General features: G+C 41.8%; 1 protein-coding gene across 1 annotated transcript; it reads left to right on the top strand.

Moving 5' to 3' along the window:
• Nucleotides 1-3,402: 3,402 nt before the first annotated feature.
• On the top strand, nt 3,403-19,295 carry LOC121381755 (uncharacterized protein DDB_G0271670-like). Its single transcript, XM_041511104.1, has 6 exons — nt 3,403-3,455; nt 5,215-5,298; nt 5,336-5,854; nt 5,965-6,126; nt 6,310-6,650; nt 18,853-19,295. Exons 1-6 carry the CDS (start codon nt 3,403-3,405, stop codon nt 19,293-19,295), a joined length of 1,602 nt encoding a protein of 533 aa, XP_041367038.1.
• The last annotated feature ends 682 nt before the right edge of the window (nt 19,296-19,977 follow it).

The raw sequence follows: 19,977 nt of genomic DNA, 5'->3' as shown, positions 1-19,977 counted from the left end.
TTTATTTCACCCGGCCTTGTATTCATACTCGGTATGCACAAATAACTCTTGGAAAGTGAGATCTCATTCAATACACTGAGGGCTATGAAGGCAGGTGCAATTCCTATCATAGACAAACATTCATACCTATTTTCTAACACAGAAAGTATATTATTTTAAAATGTGATGCATTTAAAAGGCGCCATCTTCGTGAGTAACACGATGCTGATTGGTCAGTTTACTTCTCTACTATCTTTAGCCTGTAAATGTTCTGATATCGTTCTAAATTTTGATGGAAAAGTTTGACTAAAATATCTACATGATGAGTCTGCTGTATTCACTGAGACCTCCACGGTGGTCGCTAAGGGTTTTCCTCGTCACAACTAATGCCAAAACAAAGGATATAGCAAATACCGTGGTATGTGCTGCTTAGTGTATAATAAAATTACATGTGAAAAGATTCGTTGCTCAATTAGTTTTGTAGGAGTACATTTTATAACGACAGCGAGTTTCGTTTCTATATTAGCAGTGTTGAAATAATCATATATTAGACACAAAATGGCTTTCGAATAATCGGGAATTATTTTTGTGCGGGCTTGTTTTTCTTTCTTGTTGTTGTTTTGTTTCTTGTTTGTTGGGTGTGTGTGTGTGAAGGTTTTTTCTTTTTTCACCTTTTTTCAGGGTTGTGTGATTTTTGTTTTTGTTCTGTTAAGGGTGTTTTTGCGGAAGCATAATGTGTGGGGTTTTTTTGCTGATTGAGAGAAGCATAATGTAGATCTGTGTTTCCTGTGTTTCTAACATTTTTACATTAATTTATTTGGATTCTTGCTGAACGTAAAAAAAAGTTTGGAAGGCTGACATTTCGTTAATTTAACCTCTTTTTACTATAAACGCTAAAAACAGCCCAGTAAATAAAAAATGCCTTTGATTTTAAAACGAAAGAGGTAAAAAAAAAAGACTAACCGGATTTGTTTGCCTGAGCTCTTCATATTAAAGCAGACAGAAAACGATATGTGTAAAGTACCCCCAGGCATTTCTTTATCAACAACAGATAGGTGTGTAACATGTGGATATTGCAACACTTGTTTTTTTAAATAAGGAGTTAACATAGCCATTGCTACCACTTAAGCTACTCAAATTATGGCTGTTTTTCTTCCCAGATGATGTAAAAGCTTTCAAACGCTACAATTATGACAAATGACAGAAATGAGTCGAATGAATCAGTAGCAAAGGGCGTGCATTGCCAATATATCACAGTCACTTAGAACAGATTAAAACGGCTGCAGACGATTTATTCTCTGGGGTTTTTTGGCGCATTACCACTGATGGACCACTTACAACTCGATTATCGTCGTATTACCAATTAGTTGTTAATATGAGCAACAACATCACAGTCGGAGGTTGGATAAAGTACAACACAATCGTCGAGTTGGCCAACTTCGTCGTCACAGTTGACAGTCTGATCCTAGCATTATTCAGTCATTTGTTAAATGTCAGATGTATGTATGTATGTATGAATATCTATATATTGTATGCATGTCGAGGTTGACGATTACATACATAGATATTAACGCACTTGCGTAGGGTATAATTAAATCCTTTTTGGCCTCACATATTGTCCAATGCTGGGACTCGAACCTATGGCAACGAATCGCCTGCAAATTTGTAGACTAACCAAGATGCGCTCTGAGCTATTGAGGCATCCATAAAAAAGGATGCTCTTTAACTCAGCCACACGCGTGGGACCTACAATCTACGCGGTCGATCCCGCTTACATGCATGAAACTGTGGGCAGACCTGGCAATGACTAGTATGTATTGATGTAAGAATATCTCTATATTATATGTATGTCCGGTTTAACTATTACATACATAGATATTAACGCACTACCGCAGGGAATAATTAAATCCTTTCTAACCTCACATATTGACTTTTGCCGTTGCTGGAACTAGAACCTGTGGCACCGAATCGCCCGCATCTTGCAGACTTGCCACGATACGTTATGAGCTATCGAGTCATCCTCTTTAACTCAACCATATTCATGAGAGAGAGAGAGAGAGAGAGAGAGAGAGAGAGAGAGAGAGAGAGAGAGAGAGAGAGAGAGAGAGAGAGAGATAGAGAGAGAGAGAGAGAGAGAGAGAGAGAGAGAGAGAGAGAGACCGGGGGGGGGGGGGTCAGAGTGTAGAGAGATAGAGGGGTCATTTTCATAGATTTTTACGCAATAGACGGATTGTAATATTTTATCGCATGCAGCCTACTTCCATTGTAGAATTATTGCATCTGACCTACATTTCATATAGCCATAAATATCGATATAGACGAACTAGTGAAGCGTGTAATTTAATCAATCCTAATTGAGCCTTTTAATTTAGTAAATCAGGTGGAAAAAAAGCAAACGGCCAACATTTAGCGCTCACACGCTTAGATGCTCCCGGGAAAGTTTGTTGAGTTACGTTTACGGAATCGGATAGATAGATAACAATTTAACGTGTCCATATACCACTAGGGTTTCGAACACGCCCATCCAGAGTCCGACCTCCGATAAGATCGGTAGCCTGACTCGGGATGAGGGGAGGATAGAGTTGAAAATGGGCAGAATTTTGAAAATAACTATTAGTAAAAAAGTTAATAGAATTAAAAAAAAAGCCAAAAATAAAAAGAATTGACTGTTCGGCCGAATATTTATATAATTTGGAGCATTTTAGATGGACAGTCCAAAAATAAATAAGAGAAAGAAGAGAGGATCGGACTATTTAATAATATTAAAAAAAAAGAGAATAATTTCGACATATAATTTTGAACGGAGGTCTAAACGTTTAAAGTCCGATCTAAATGGTCCGGTCCGGGGGGGACGGGGGGAGGGGGAGGCGTGTGAGTTTAAGGTGGGCGGATTTAGTAGTTAGGTCAAAGACCTAAAGCCAAAATGAGCTCATTCATACAACTCATGTCTGGACAAAGATTTAAGTCCAAAAAACAAAATTAGACTGCTCGACCGAAAGGGTTTTAAAGTGATTTGAGCAATTTAGACGGGCTGCCAAAATAAAGTGCGTCGGACTGTTTACCAAAAAAAAAAAAAAAAAAAAAAAAAAAAAAAAAAAAAAAAAAAAATAAAAGTCCAACTAAGCCCTTGGAAAGTTTGGCGACTACGGGGACGAGATAAAGTGCTTGGCGTTGAACTGTGGCACCAGTTTCCTCCAACGGTGGGCTAGCAAGGTCTTAGCTAGCTCGACGTAATGGGCACCGGTGATGATCTTCAGTACTCTGTGGATGGTGTAGTTGTCCATGTCTTCGAAGAGTATTCCCTGTCTGTAGAGATCATCTCGGCGCGACGTCACCACAAGTCCAAACTTCCCGTCTCGTAGTTCCATGGCGTGGATGGCACACTCAACTCCGTCAGGAAACTTCTTAAAGTTGCCCTCAAGAATGCCTTCCGACAGTGAGCTGGTGTCCAAGGTGTCCCCGACCAAGTATCGAGCGTACTGGCCCTTGATCTTGGAGATGGCTAGGCTCCAGGCGGCGTCCCTGCCCCGGGCGGTCGCGGAAGGCCGGGCCTTGGCTGGCTGGTCACTACTCGGTGGGGTGACGGCCTTCCGCTTCGCAGCAGCGCCATCCACAGGGGTCTTGGCGGAGCCCCCCGGGGGTGGGGGACTCGACGCCGACCGCCTCGAAGGGGTTGGAACGGGAGACGCACGCCGTGGAGTTTCGCAGATCGCTGTGTTCAACAGCGGCGTCGACTGGTCCGCTGGCTCAGTCTGTTCAGAGGTATCTGCGTCGGCTGGCACTGGTTGATCGGGTCCCGGGGGTGGGGGTGGCGACGCAGACAGACCCAGTTTAGGTCCCCCCTGAGCCGTCCCTGGTGCAGGTTTCCTCTTCCTCCTTCCTCTTCCCTTCCTCTTCGTCGTGTTCGTTACCGCGTCGCCATACACCAAAGTCACGGTTGCCCGTGAGCCAATGTAAGCGACGCGGTACTCTAACAAAGAGCCGTAGCTTGCAATAAGTCGGATGTTTTGATTGGTAGTATTATTGACGTGTGCGTGTCAGTGTATCATCTAGTTACTAGTAACATAGTTTACCTCATTTCCTTCTCTCTTATGTCTTTGTTTATGCTTTTATATGTTTGATTCTCATTTTGTTTATTTTTATGTTATGTTTTTTTGGTGCCTTATTAGTTCATGTAATTTGTTTGTTTATACTTATTTTCGTGCTTATATCCAATTAAGATTCAAGTACGCTGTCCTGGGCACACACATCAGCTATCTGGAATGTCTGTCAAGTACAGTGGGTTAGTGGTCAGCTGGTAGTGGTCAGTGAGAGAGAAGTCTGTGCAATGGTCTTACACCTACCCATTCAACTCACTCTGGGTGGGAGCCGGTACCGGGATGAGTTTTCACGACAGCAGCAGCAGCAGCAGTAGTAGTAGCAGTACCAAACCAGTATCAGTATCAGTAGCAGCAGCAGCAGCAGCAGCAGCAGTAGCGCAGTACCAAAACAGTATCAGTAGCAGCAGCAGCAGTAGAAGCAGCAATTGCAGCAGTAGCAGTAGCAACAGCAGTTGCAACAGCAGCAGTAGCAGCAGTAGCAGTAGCAGTAGCAACAGCAGTAGCAGTAGCAGCAGTAGCAGTAGCAGTAGTAGCAGTAGCAGTAGCAGTAGCAGTAGCAGTAGCAGTAGCAGTAGCAGCAGTAGCAATATCAGTAGCAGTAGCAGCAGTAACAGTAGTAACAGTAGTAACAGTAGTAACAGCTGTAGCAGCAGCATCAGTAGCAGCAGCATCAGTAGCAGCAGCAGTAGCAGCAACAGTAGCAACAGCAATAGTAGTAGCAGTAGCAGTAGCGGTAGGAGCAGCAGCAGTAGCAGTAGTACCAGCATTAGCACCAACTGTAGCAGTAGCTGCAGCAGCAGTAGCAGTAGCATTAGTACCAGCAGTAGCAGAAGTACCAGCAGTAGCTGCAGCAGCAGTAGCAACAGCAGTAGCAGTAGTACCAGAAGTAGCAACAGCATGCGTAGCAGCAACAGCAGGAGCAGCAGTAACAGTAGTAACCGCAGTAGCAGTAGAACTAGCAGTAGCAGTATCAGCAGCAGTAGCAGTAGTAGTAGCATCATCAGCAGAGTAGCAGCAGCAGCAGCAGCAGCAGCAGCAGCAGCAGCAGCAGCAGTAACAGCAGTAGCAGTAGCAGTAGTAGCAGTAGCACCAGCAGTAGCAGCAGCAGGCGTAGCAGCAGAAGTAACAACAGTAGCAGTAGTAGTAGTAACAGCAGTAGCAGAAGCAGTAGCAGTAGCAGTAGCAGCAGCAGCAGCAGCAGTAGCGCAGTACCAAAACAGTATCAGTAGCAGCAGCAGTAGAAGCAGCAATTGCAGCAGTAGCAGTAGCAACAGCAGTAGCAGCAGCAGCAGTAGCAACAGCAGTAGCAACAGCAGCAGTAACAGCAGTAGCAGTAGCAGTAGCAACAGCAGTAGCAGCAGTAGCAGTAGCAGTAGTAGTAGCAGCAGTAGCAGTAGCAGTAGCAGTAGCAGTAGCAGCAGTAGCAGTAGCAGTAGCAGTAGCAGTAGCAGCAGTAGCAATATCAGTAGCAGTAGCAGCAGTAACAGTAGTAACAGTAGTAACAGCTGTAGCAGCAGCATCAGTAGCAGCAGCAGCAGTAGCAGCAGCAGTAGCAGCAGCAGTAGCAACAGCAATAGTAGTAGCAGTAGCAGTAGCGATAGGAGCAGCAGCAGTAGCAGTAGTACCAGCATTAGCACCAACTGTAGCAGTAGCTGCAGCAGCAGTAGTAGTAGCATTAGTACCACCAGTAGCAACAGCAGTAGCAGTAGTACCAGCAGTAGCTGCAGCAGCAGTAGCAACAGCAGTAGCAGTAGTACCAGAAGTAGCAACAGCATGCGTAGCAGCAACAGCAGGAGCAGCAGTAACGGTAGTAACCGCAGTAGCAGTAGAACTAGCAGTAGCAGTATCAGCAGCAGTAGCAGTAGTAGTAGCATCATCAGCAGAGTAGTAGCAGCAGCAGCAGTAACAGCAGTAGCAGTAGCAGTAGTAGCAGTAGTACCAGCAGTAGCAGCAGCAGGCGTAGCAGCAGCAGTAACAACAGTAGCAGTAGTAGTAGTAACAGCAGTAGCAGAAGCAGTAGCAGTAGTAACAGCAGTAGCAGCAACAGGCGTAGCAGCAGTAGCAGTAGCAGTAGCTGCAGCAGCAGTAGAAGTATCAGCAGAGCAGTAGCAACACTAGTAGCAGCAGCAGCAGCAACAACAATAGTAGTAGCAGCAGTAGCAGTAGCAACAACAGAGCAGTAGCAGCAACAGCAGAAACAGCAGTAGCGTAGCAGCAACAATAGCAGAAGCAGTTGCAGCAACAGTAACAGCAGCAGTAGCAGCAACGGCAGCAGCAGCAGTAACAGCAGCAGTAGCAGCAAGAGTAGCCGTAGCAGAAACAGTAGCAGCAGTAGCAGAAACAGCAGCAACAATAGCAGCAGCAGTAGCAGCAACAGTAGCAGCACCAGTAGTAGCGGCAGTAACAGCAGCAGTATCAGTATCATCAGCAGCAGCAGCAGCAGTAGCAGCAGCAGTAGCCGCAACAGTAGCAGCAGCAGTAGCGGTAGCAGTAGCAACAGCAACAGTAGCAACAACAGTAGCAGCAATATTAGCAGCAACAGTAGCAGCAACAGCCGTAGCAGCAGCAGCCGTAGCAGCAGCAGTAGCAGCAGCAACAGTAGCAGCAGCAATAGTAATAGTAGTAGCAGCAGGAGCAGCAGCAGTGGAAGTAGTAGTAGTAGTAGAACAGGTAGTAGTAGTAGTGGTGGTAGTAGTAGTAGTAGTAGTAGCAGCAGCAATGTTTATGTATATTCGTAATATTGCGGTTATGGTTAAAACATGAAATACTCAAAACAGTATTTCTAATCTTTAATTTATAAATTTACTCAAAATAATTGTATATGATTTGGATTTAGAACTGGTGATAAAGAAGGAAATTACCAACTGAGTCATACATTTATTTTGGCACACACATCATAAATCTAACATAAATAACCTAAAAACCTATTAAAAATATCTATCTATAGTGTATCAAAGATTGGAAATGTTGAGGCGGGATGGGGTGGGTAGAATCTCTGAAAGTAATTGTGTTCTCAGCCATATTGACGTCCTGGTTATCGCTTTATTAAATCCCTCCTTTCTGCTGGCGCCCCTGTCCCGCAGAGCTGTGACCTAGTGTTCTACATATGAAGTATTTACAGACAAATGAATCTAATTTGGGGGTCTGTCGTCGGGATATTACTGTCATGTCGAGCACAATTGTCATGTGTCATCGATCCAATATTTTATTCCGCAGGAATCACAATTATAATGTGCTAGAATTTCACGAATCGTTGCTTGTTTTCGGTCGTATGGCCAAACGAGTGGTTCTTTAGACGTCATCGGGTTTTTTTTGTTGTTTTTTTCTCCCAACAGTTTCAGATGCTTATTAAAGGTACTTGCTCTGTGTTTCAATAATTTAACAATGTCAAATTACCAAACGTTTGACATCTAATAGCCGATGATTAAAAAATATATATGCTCTAGTAGTGTCATTAAACAAAATAAACTTTTAGAATTATTATAAAATGTATTCTGGGGTATTTTAAACACCAGAATGACCGCAAACACTTCAGATGTACGAACATTGTTATTCTAATCACGAAATCGTAAGCAACTTGTAATTTAAATGATAAAAAACGACTCTAATAGTGAAAAATACGACGTAATGTATATAAACTAGAGTATGTCACTTTAAAGGTACCTGGTTCTCTAAACACAACATTGTATGGCATATTTGGTTGAAATATACAGTTTATTAACCTGCTTTTTTTTAGCAATACATCCCAGTCAATTATTAGTATATGTAGCAACACGAGAATACTTCAACAGATTATAAACATAAGCATTCATTCATACGTATATTGAACATTATAAATATTTATAATAAATTGTTATGGTTAGGGTTAATGACAGTGCCAACGGAAAGTCCTTCCCAAAGCGGCCCTCACATATCGGTCGCGGCACCTGCGCGACTCCTAAAACAGGCCAAAAAGGGAATTTTCGCGAGACGTCCTAGCGGACGATGTCCGATTTCTACAGGCTCCGCTGCGATTTTTCTGGTCGCCCGAACCCCGCGGGCATGAAAACCTGACTCCCAAATCTGCGATTTTCCAAGCGCGATTTTAGGTCGTGGCAATCCCGTAGAGATTAGAAAAATCGCGCAGACATCAGCTGATATATGAAGGCCGCTCAAACAAGAAACTGTGTTTTAGAAAGATATAACACAAAGTGTATATCAGCGACTAGTGTCAGATCCAGGATTTTGCAACGGGAAGGGTCACAAAATTCTAAAAAGGGCAATTCAAGTTTGTCGAATGCAAATGAGCCGAATTCGCTAAGGAAGCAAGATCTGTAGAGGGGCTCGGGGACATGCACCGGGGGAAATAAAGATACGCAAAGGTGCGTTTTCAGGGTAATTTAGTTATATATATATATATATATATATATATATATATATATATATATATATATATATATATATATATATATTGTGGATAATGATTTTTTTTATAAAGTGCATTTCAAAGGGGCGGGATGAAAGTAGTCCTCTGGTTCATAATATTAGTCACATGAAATGAACAGACTTATTTTTGTTTGAAACCCAATAGCCGATGTGTGGTTTTTTGTTTGTTTTTGGTGCTGGAGTGTCGTTAAGCATTCATTCATTCATTCATTCATTCATTCATTCATTTTATTCATTTTGTTTTCTTTTCAGGCATTACCGGACAAGCCGGGTACCCGATTTATTCATGAAAAGTTCCTACCTATATACAATTAACCAGTTTCTCGTTGAATGTTAAAATATATAAATGGACATAGAAGTGTTTGTGCTTGTAGTATAATACATTATTTAGTGCATGCTTGTGTTTTTGTTTTCTTTAAGTTTCTATAGTGTATGTTGATTAAAATTATTTACAAAATTCGAACCTGGTTTGCGGGCCTGGCCTCCAAAGCTACAAGCCGGGAGGTCCAGGCCTATTTTTCTACGTTTTGTGCATTTTTGACCATTAATTATCACAGCTGATATGTAATGTCGAAGGCGTCATTGCACGAGGCAACGACCCCTTCGAAGCATCAGTGTTTCAATAATTTTTCTCTTCTATTAGGCCGTTCTAACGCGGCAAAATATTCAGTTTATGCAAATGACAATCGTAGGCACACAGCATGGCTTATCATTCATATTTATTTTTGTAATATACGGCGTCTAAAAGAGGAATAAAAAGCCCATATCAAATTAAGTTATCATCATGAGATAAATGTGTAATTAGACTTTTAATTACGTACCGATTTCTCTTTGTAACGAACTCTTTAAATAACTCAGCGTTAATAGATTTATATGTGAATCGAAATGATGCGACCTAATGATACAAAATTATAATTCTGCTTCAGAGAAAAAGTCCGACAAGAATAGTATGCATAATTGTCTATTTTAAGAAAGAAGAAAGAAACAAAGAAAGAAATATTTTTTTGTTTGCAGTTATATTGCGTCAAGCATATAGTTAAGGACGACGTAGAAAATGAGAGTTGAAACCCGCTGCCCCCACTCCATGGTCTACTCGTTTTTGTTTAACAGAAAGGGATATTTTATATGTATAAACCCACAAACCAATTGTGGAGTACTGGCAGAAATACAAAATAGCCCAATTGGACAACCAATGAGGGTCGATCTTAGACCGATCGTGCATCAAGCCAGCGTTTTGCCACTGGGCTACATCGCGTCCCCTTCAATTCGAATCAAGACCAAAACGCACGGTTTAAGTTTGTTTTGTTTTTGTTTAACGACACAACTGGAGCACATCGATTAATTAATCATCGGCTATTGGATTCAAACATTTGGTAATTCTGACTCGTAGTCATCAGAGGAAACCCGCTACATTTTTTTCTAATGCAGCAAGGGATCTTTTATATGCACTTTACCACAGACAGGAAAACACATACAACGGCCTTTGTTCAGTTATGGTACACTGGTTGGAACGAGAAAACCCAATCAGCTGAATGGATCCTCCGAGGTGGTTCGATCCTGCGACGCAAGCACCTCGAGCGAGCACTCAACCGACTGAGCAAAATCCCGCCGCATTGTTTTGTTTAAAAAAAACTAGAACACATTAATTTATTAATCTTCGACTATTAGATGTCACAGACAGGACAGCACATAACATGGTTTTGATATACCAGTCGTAGGGAATTGATTGAAGAGGAATGGACTACAGGTTTTTTTTAAATTACTAATTTCCAAATTTTCCAAAGGTTCTATGTTTTGTTCAAAAAAAAGTATATAATTAATTGTATTAAAATAAACCTTTTGTTACAAAATTTGACAATGAAACCAGGGAGACGTAAATGCAAACTGTTTAAAGTACGTGACCTCATTTATGGTTCATGTGTAGTGCCGACACGGTCATTGGTTTGTAAGTGCCAGATTGTCCAATAATATTTTACGTTACAGCAGTGCATGATAATTTTTCGTATCTTCTTTAGTGCACTCAAAACACTAAAAGAGGTTACGTCCGTATAATCCACAAAAGCGATAAAAAGGAGGGTGGTTGGAGAGTAATTTTTAAAGTTGGGGGGGGGGGGGGGGGCAAGACGTAGCCCAGTGGTAAAGCGCACGCTTGATAAGCGGTCGGTTTGGTATCGATCCCCGTCAGTGGGCCCATTGGGCTATTTCTGGCCACGACTGGTACATGAAAGGTCGTGATATGTGCTATCCTGTCTGTGGGATGGTGCATATAAAAGATCCCTCGCTGCTAATCGAAAAGAGTAGCCCATGAAGTGGCAACAGCGGGTTTCCTCCCTCAGTATATGCGTGGTCCTTAACCATATGTCCGACGCCATATAACCGTAAATAAAATGCGTTCAATGCGTCGTTAAATAAACCATTTCCTTCGTTTTAAAGTTGCGAATATTGACACTGAAGATTTTTGAGAATTTATCATCGTCCAAAATAAGATATATCTCCGTCCTCCCCCCCCCCCCCCCCCCCCCCCCCCCATCAAGTTCAAGTTGAAGGCACGACTTGGACATGGACAATTGCTCCCCTCAACACGTATAGCCTGATGGTCAGTGAATAAAACAATATTGTTTAATTGTACTAATACAATAGTAAATATTTACTAGTTAAATTAACTATTGTTTAATTTTCTTTCAGCAAATACATGACCTTTATTTAACGAATGATTGCACGTATTACCCCCTGATTTTATACCCGGTATATCGATTAGCAATCCACCCAAACAGTGGAAACTAACCAGACGAGACCAATTATCGTGCAGACCTGTTATCGAACAAATTGTACAAACGAATCTGTCCTGAAAGGCCGCCTAAGGGACACAGAGAAACAAACATTTATGAGGAAGAGGCTGTTACATACAGGTTAACAGGGACAACGTGAATTAACCTTTATAGACTTCTGGTTTCTCCTAGATATAATCTTTATAGCGTATAGCTCAGTAACTGTAACTTAGATTACCATTCTAGCTAATCGTAAACCTGATTTATATAAATTTGACAAATTATCTACCAGCAGAAAATAACTGACATGGCCATACAATAGTTGTGTACCGGTACGCGTATGTATGTATGTATGTATGTATGTATTGATGTATATATTGATGTATGAATATCTATATATTGTATGCATGTCGGGTTTGACTATAAAATGCATAGATGTTCACGTCTGCCCCGTGTTGGGTCCCCGGAGATCGAACTCCGGGGCGGACATGCTTGAAACCTCTGTGGTATATGAGCATGGTAAAAACGTACGCAACGCAAGATGTTAACGCACTAGCGTACGAGATAATTAAATTCTTTCCGGCCTCACAAATTGTCCCATGCCGTTGCTGGGACTCGAACCTATGGCACCAAATCGCCCGCAATGTATATAATGTAGTTATGTATGTAGGTAGGTATTTGTATGAATGTATGTTTGCGTACATGTTTGCATGTATGTCTGCATGTATGTCTGCATGCATTAATGTGTCTTTCCGTGCGTACCTGTGTATATATACACGTACGTGCCTGTGCGTATAAAAACACTCCAAGACCATCATTCGGCCACTTCTTGTTTGATAGCGGTCACAGACTCGGCGCGTACAATATAAAATTAGATAATAAAATATTGACTATGTAGATTGGACACTTGAAATGCATCTTATGGACGTCATTGGCTCGCATTTCCATGTGTAAGCAAAGTCCCAAACATCGTATATGAAATTGCAACTGGTCTTTCAAAGTAAAAGTAAAAATAGCTCCTAACGAGACATACTCGGAAAATGACAATTTGCACACATATTAGAAGAACGCTCACGTCATTATCATTTCGTAGCCGGCAGCGGTTTGTACGGCGAGTCTATGAATAATTATTATGCAAACGAGCGTCGCTGAACCACATTAACTGAGTTATATTCCTAAAAGCGGAAGTGGCATAATCTCGAAGCAAACGTTCCAAGGAAGCGCCCATGTTTGTCTAGTTTAGAATTAAGACGAGCTGGTAGTTTTCTTTTCCTTTTTTAAAATTTTTTCTCTTTTTTTATTATTATTATTTTTTTTCCCCTCAAGAGTCCTCAGGTGAACTTTCTATAGATGTACATTGATTTTTTTTTCTTGAAGTAGAAACATTTCCCAAAAATCCCTTTGGACTCGAGGCTAATCATATAATAATCTCGGAGTAATATTGAATTACTGTGTCAATTTGCCGTGAATATTGATGAGGGTGCATATTGACTCCTCCAAAAGCCCAAAGGAATTTTCATTAGACGGACTTGTCAGAAGCTCGGCTGAAGGACCCGTTGGAGGACCTTTGTTGTCCTCAAGTGTAGACCAAGATCCGATGACGTAAATGAGAGAGGGGAGGCGCCAGTTGATCTTGGGTTTCTTCTGAGCGTTGACAACAGCGCTTAACGAGTTAGCGAATGTTTGATTGTTTTGCCGTCCATGAATATCTGTTTTGTTACAAGGACGTAACTCGACCAGGCAGTTTAGATGAAGAGTTCAGATTGGCCGCGTGTGGTACATTTGAATAAGGATAAGAATTATAATAAAGAAAATAGTGCAAGAAGGTGAATAAGATAAGGATCGTTGTAAGACGGCATATTCCTTGATGACGCTATCGGGGTTATGCTTTCCTGCCTGTGGGAAAGTGCATATAACATATCTTTTGCTGCATTAGGAAAAAAATGCAGGGGGTTTCCTCTGATGACTACCTGTCAGAATTACCAAATTTTTGACATCCAATAGCCGATAATTAATTAATCAATGTGCTCTAGCGGTGTAGTTAAACAAAACAAACTTTACCATAGGGGTTAAGTTTAGTTGGTCTAGGGTTTGTACCATAGTGCAGGTTCTGTCAGTAGCCCCTCTTGCTATTTCCCGCCCCAACCAAAAAGAAAGAAATGTTTCATTTAACGACGCACTCAACACATTTTATTTACGGTTATATGGCGTCAGAATTATGGTGAAGGACCACACAGATATTGAGAGAGAAAACCCTCTGTCGCCACGTCATGGTCTAGTCTCAGGGGGTTTCTACGTGGTCCTTACCCATATGTCCGACCCCTATAAACCGTAAGCCAAAATGTGTTTAATGCGTCGTTAAATAAAATTCCTTTTTTTTTCTTTCTTTCGTTTGATGTAAGGATGAAAGTAAATTAATTGTGAATGATGGGCGCTATATGTCATTGTACTCCCCCCCCCCCCCCCCCCCCCGAGTCAGGTCCCCGATCTTATCGGAGTTCGGACACTGGATGGGCGTGTTCGAAATCCTAGTGGTATATGAGCACGTCATGTCATTGTAGCGGACACCGTATCATTATGAAACTCTCACAGACAGTTTGATACCTTTGCTCGAAATCTTCGAATAGATTCTTTTAAATGCTAAGGACAATACGTTTGAATTTGTTTTGACAAAAACAAGTAAGTAACATTTTATATATATACTCTTCAAAAAAAGAAACGCAAAAGGGTACAAATGGGTTATAACTCCGATTTTATGTTTCCTACCGGTTCATGCTTTGTGAATATAAGATCATTGCATGTCCCAAACACATTCCCACGGTTACATTCGATAAAACGCAGCTACTGTACAATAAAGTTCCAAAATGTGAATATTCGCAAAAACGCAGCCACGTGCAAACCATGTCACCACTGCACGTGCGTTGTCTGCACGTGCAACATGAACACCGACAGTATAAAAATGCAGGGTGTTCGCTTGCCTGGCCTCTGTATCTGGCCGACAGTTGACAATCCAGGACATGCCACGTCTCAGTGAACCGCAGAGAAACAATGCCATCGGCCGACTAGACGCAGGCGAATCCAGAACGGCCGTTGCCAGGGCATTCCATGTGTCCCCAAGCACCATCTCCAGACTGTGGGACCGTTACCAGCAACATGGATCAACACGTGACCTCCCTAGATCCGGTCGACCACGGGTCACTACCCCCGGGCAGGACCGCTACATCCGGGTACGCCACCTTCGGGAACGATTGACTACTGCCACCTCCACAGCCGCAGCAATACCAGGTTTGCGCAGGATATCCGACCAGACCGTACGGAACCGCCTACGTGAGGTAGGAATTCGTGCCAGACGTCCAGTTCGAGGTGTCATCTTAACACCACAACACCGTCGACTCCGACTGCAGTGGTGCCAGATTCATCGACAATGGCCTCAACTGCGATGGAGACAGGTGTGGTTCAGTGACGAGTCCCGATTTCTGCTCCGACGTCATGATGGAAGATGTCGCGTGTATAGGCGTCGTGGTGAACGTTATGCGGCAAACTGCGTGCAGGAAGTGGACAGATTCGGCGGGGGTAGTGTCATGGTGTGGGCAGCCATCTCACACACTGGCAGAACTGACCTGGTCCACGTGCAGGGCAACCTGAATGCACAGGGCTACATTGACCAGATCCTCCGGCCACACATCGTTCCAGTTATGGCCAACGCCAACGCAGTGTTCCAACATGACAACGCCAGGCCTCACACAGCACGTCTCACAACGGCTTTCCTACAGAACAACAACATTAATGTCCTTCCTTGGCCATCGATATCACCGGATTTGAACCCAATTGAGCATCTATGGGACGAGTTGGACCGACGCCTCCGACAGCGACAACCACAGCCCCAGACCCTGCCCGAGCTGGCAGCAGCCTTGCAGGCCGAGTGGGCCACCATCCCCCGGGACGTCATCCGTACTCTGGTTGCTTCAATGGGCAGGCGGTGCCAGGCAGTTGTCAACACACGCGGAGGCCACACCCGGTATTGACTCCAGATGACCTTGACCTTGGTTGTGTGTCCTATCACTTACTCACAATGGACTAGAGTGAATTGTGAACAATCCTGCAACATTTGGTAATTATCGGACTCACCATTCAATAATTAAATCAATTCTCCAAATGTTACGACAATGTGATTTTGCGTTTCTTCTTTTGAAGAGTATACATACATGTATTTGTAGATAAATCCGCCTACACTCTTCTGAAAACAATGCAAAACAAAAACCAAATTAATAACATTGCAAAGAGACGAGTATATACAGCATATATCAAATACTTGTTTTAAATCAAAACAATTAAAATATATATATATATCGACCACAATCAATACGTTTTAAGACAAATCAGACGTTGATAAAAGCAAATGAGTGGAATGCAGCCCAGTCGTTAAGCCTTTGCTTGAGGTACGATTGGTCGTACTGTCTATAACTCCTGATAGATTCTCGTTTTCATCCCGAACTAGTTAGCGCTCCACGATTTGTACACCAAAGACCATGGTACCAAATGTTATGGCTTAAATGTATATAAAGATCTTTTGCTACATTCTCAGTAAACGTAGCCTGTGTGACGGCAGATTATTCAGAGTATTCTGTTCTACTCCTACTCACTCACGCACTCACGCACGCACGCACTCTCCCGCTCTCTCTGTCTCTCTCTCTCTCTGCCTCTCTCTATGTATGTATGTCTTCCTGTCTGTCTGTCTCTGTCTCTCTCAGTCTCTATCCTCTGTCTGTCTGTCTGTCTGTCTCTCTCTCTCTCTCTCTCTCTCTCTCTCTCTCTCTCTCTCTCTCTCTCTCTCTCTCTCTCTCTCTCTCTCTCTCTCTCTCTACCATTGTAAAATAATCATACTTTAGAGTCACCAAACAGCCGTGCTTGAAATGTGTTTTGAAAAGAAAGTAACTGAGTAGTCGAGACCATCGTCTCCACCTTGATTTTATTATTTCTGGACAGGTCCTCGGAGGTTTGATTTGGAGGTCACCAGTGATGTCTGCACTCACGCATCTACGTCGTTGTTCAACACGCGAGTGTCGCAGCGTCACCCACTCTCACTCTATCAATCACACGTCCTCTGGGCCAATTCTTCTTCTTCTTCTCGCGACATCCAATTACAATGAGTGATGATGTCCACCAACTGTTTCGCACCAGTAATTGAATTCTGTACATCTTATCGGGATGAGCGGGACAAAGATGACCGCATCAATTGCTTAAATAGCCGATGAAAGCGAAAATGACATACGACTGGGAGAATCTGTCTCGATAAAGGCTCATGTAGACTGAATGCGGCGCGTGCGTGCGGTCCAGTTGTATATTAAAAAAAATCAAAAGACATTGATTTCAATGAGAGCGTCTAGACTGAATGTGTGCATGAGAACAGCCGCAATGAAATAATAGGACATGGTGTATAATGTGCAAAATGCAAGCAACAGAAGCATCAGTCGCAACAATGGGACCGCACGCACGCGCCGCATCCAGTCTATGTGACACTTACGTTGCAGTCTCCAGATTTTGTTTTAGCTAATAGACGGTTTTCCGTTCTTTAGTCTCACAGCCGCATTGTGAAGCAGTATGATGATGTTAAATCCCTTTAAAGAAGCACAGTGTATTTTGGCTTCTTGCTTCAAATAGGAATTGGGTTTGCATCTAGTTATTTCAACGGGCGGGACGAAGCCCAGTGGTAAGGCGCTCGCTCGATGCGCGGTCGGTGTGGGATCGATCCCCATCGCAGGGCCCATCGGGATATTTCTCGTTCCAGCCAGTGCACCACGACTGGTATATCAAAGGCCGTGGTATGTACTACCCTGTCTGTGGGATGGTGCATATAAAAAATCCCTTGTTGCTAATCAAAAAACAGTAGCCCATGAAGTGGCGACAGCGTGTTTCTTCCCGCAGTATTTGATAAAATGTGCAAACATGACCATTCGAACCCCCCGAATGTTTGCTTAGGGGGGTCAACATCAAAACTTATTTATATATGTAAATGTTGGTCGATTTTGGGGACTTTTAGCATCGATTTATATTAATTCAAGGATGGCCAATTCAATCAATTAATTTTCAAACTCCAAGATGGCCGCCATACTGCTCAACATTCAAAATGGCTTCAAAACGGGTGCGGTTTTCACCAAATCCATTTCAGATCACGTTAATATCATTAAATAAGACTTTATCGAGGGTTTAGAGCAGAAAGGGGACAAGTGCATTTTTTGGCGAAATTTAGTTATATATGCTATGAAGGTTATATGCATCCCCTTCTCTGTTGTGACAAATTTGTGGGAATATGTCTTGATTAGTTAAATTAGTTATTAGTTAAAAACAAAAGGTGGCATGTATGCAATGAACTTTTTCTTTTTATGCAGAAAGGGGACAAGTGCAGGCTGTTTTGTACAGAAAGGGGACAAGTGCAGGATGTTTTGTACAGAAAGGGGACAAGTGAAAGGTCATCTCCTTTCTGCACTAAAACCGTTACAAAATAAACCAATTACACAGTGCAGGAAGGATACACACGTCACTTGTCGGCATTCACTGCCATTCTGTAATTTTAAAAACATTGTGTTTGGAAGCCCATGTCTGATACATGTAGATGAACACACTGTGGGGTTAATTGTCAGGACATAATTTATAACAGTTCTTATCTTTGCCAGTTAGAGAGAAACAGTAGAACAGGTTAAATTCTTTCACCTAAAGTTTACCGATCCATTTTTATATGGCAAAATTTTGTGTGGCATCTTCTACAAAACATCTTCATTTAGTAAGAAGACAATGTTGTCCCACGAGCGTCTTTTACACATCACATTTATCTAGTAAGAAGACAACATTATACCAAACGCTTTTTGCCATTATGAAATGAGATCAGTAGCAAAGAATCATGTAAGTAGAAATGTTTATCTCATATCAGTAGCTATAAGTTTAAATATATATGTATACATACATATACCTTATATCTAAATGCATATGCATATGTATACACATACACACACACACACACACACACACACACACACACACACACGCACAGGCACGCACGTACACACATACACATACATACATATACACACATACATACATATACATACATACATACATACATACATACATACATACATAACTTGCACATATGCATACACCATAATAGTTGTTTGTATTATAATGATATTGTTTTCAAATTATTAGTATTAATATTATAGGTGTGTTCTATATTCTTAAAGCGTTTCGCAGAGTAATGGATGATTTTCATCATTGGTCAGAAATTTACAGTATACTCCAAAACCTGCCTCTTAATGAAAAACATATTTTAACATTGGAACTGCGAAATTAGGTTTTACAGCTTCAAGACAAAGAGTGCACCCAACATCCATCCAGTAGGAATTCTCAACCTCTCCTCAGTTGCATGGAGAGTCTCCTCAGTCTTTTACCTCAATCTACCTCATCATCTCATGCTGTGCAATGAGTCAAATACAGGACCAATTTTGTCTTCATTTCTGAACATCGCTAAGCCATAGATACAAGAGATAGTTCATTGCTGCCAACCTCACAACTGTATCTTGTAGAATACCTCAAGTCTATATCTCCACAAATGCAAAAAGCATATTTAAGTGATGATGACATTCCTTTGGCAGAACTATCGTGCACACTCAAACTCCGACAACTGCTAAGAAAAGCTGTTAAAAGAAAGCTCAACCTGTCAGTTAATGATGAACTGAGCGAGGAGGAACTTTATTTGTCAAGTGCAGAAAATATACTTTCTTCCGACTCTGTTGATTTAGAGCACCTTGTTTCTGACAATTACGAATCAGAAAAGGCTAAACATGTCTGTGCAAATGATACTGTACTTCGAGAAATTATTATGAACTGTCACATGAAGCGCCTAGACAATTTACTTAAAAGCAATGAACTACAAAGAATCCTAGTAATTCCAGTGGAACCAAATGGAAACTGTTTTCTCTCATCCATTTTGAAAGTCTTAACAAAGATGAAGATCCCACTACACTAAGGAGTGACGTATGTAATCATATGTTGGAACATAAAGATAATTATATGCCATGCATGGTCAAACAGACAGACAATATATCTACAAATGAAATACTTGAACACTTCCCAAAAGACATTGAGGAGCTGAGACAACCAGGGAAATGGAACAGTTCTTATGGCGATTGCTTGCTACCTCTAGCTGTGGCTAATTTCTATAGGCTGCCTCTGCGAATCTTTACCAGTGATATGATATCAAATGTGGTAAATTGTGAGCCAGATATACAAATAAGAGAATCTGATTGTTTCATTTATTTGGCATATACGAGCATCAATGATCAGGAACATTATGACGCAGTTGAACCTTTCATAGATATAGTTGTGGAAAAGGAACGTCACATTGGAAATATTAAAGGGACCACATCCGCTATGCCACTAATACACCACAAAAGAGCAAACTACAAGAGTCCTGACAAGAAGTATCCAGTTAAAAAAGGAAAAGAACCCCAGTATCAGAAAGACAAATCGGGCTACAGGAACTGCATACAGCAATGAAAAAGACAAGGAAATCAGTGCAAGATGCACGAAATCAATAAATTGTACAAACTGTCGTTTTAAATGTACTGAAAAAATACCCGATGAAGATAGAAAAGCTTTGTTTGACAGTTATTGAAAAATGGGAAAACTATATATATGAACGCCTGTGA

Source organism: Gigantopelta aegis, chromosome 9, assembly GCF_016097555.1.
Source record: "Gigantopelta aegis isolate Gae_Host chromosome 9, Gae_host_genome, whole genome shotgun sequence".
NCBI lineage: Eukaryota > Metazoa > Mollusca > Gastropoda > Neomphalida > Peltospiridae > Gigantopelta > Gigantopelta aegis.
This window is presented reverse-complemented; position numbering and strand designations above follow the sequence as displayed.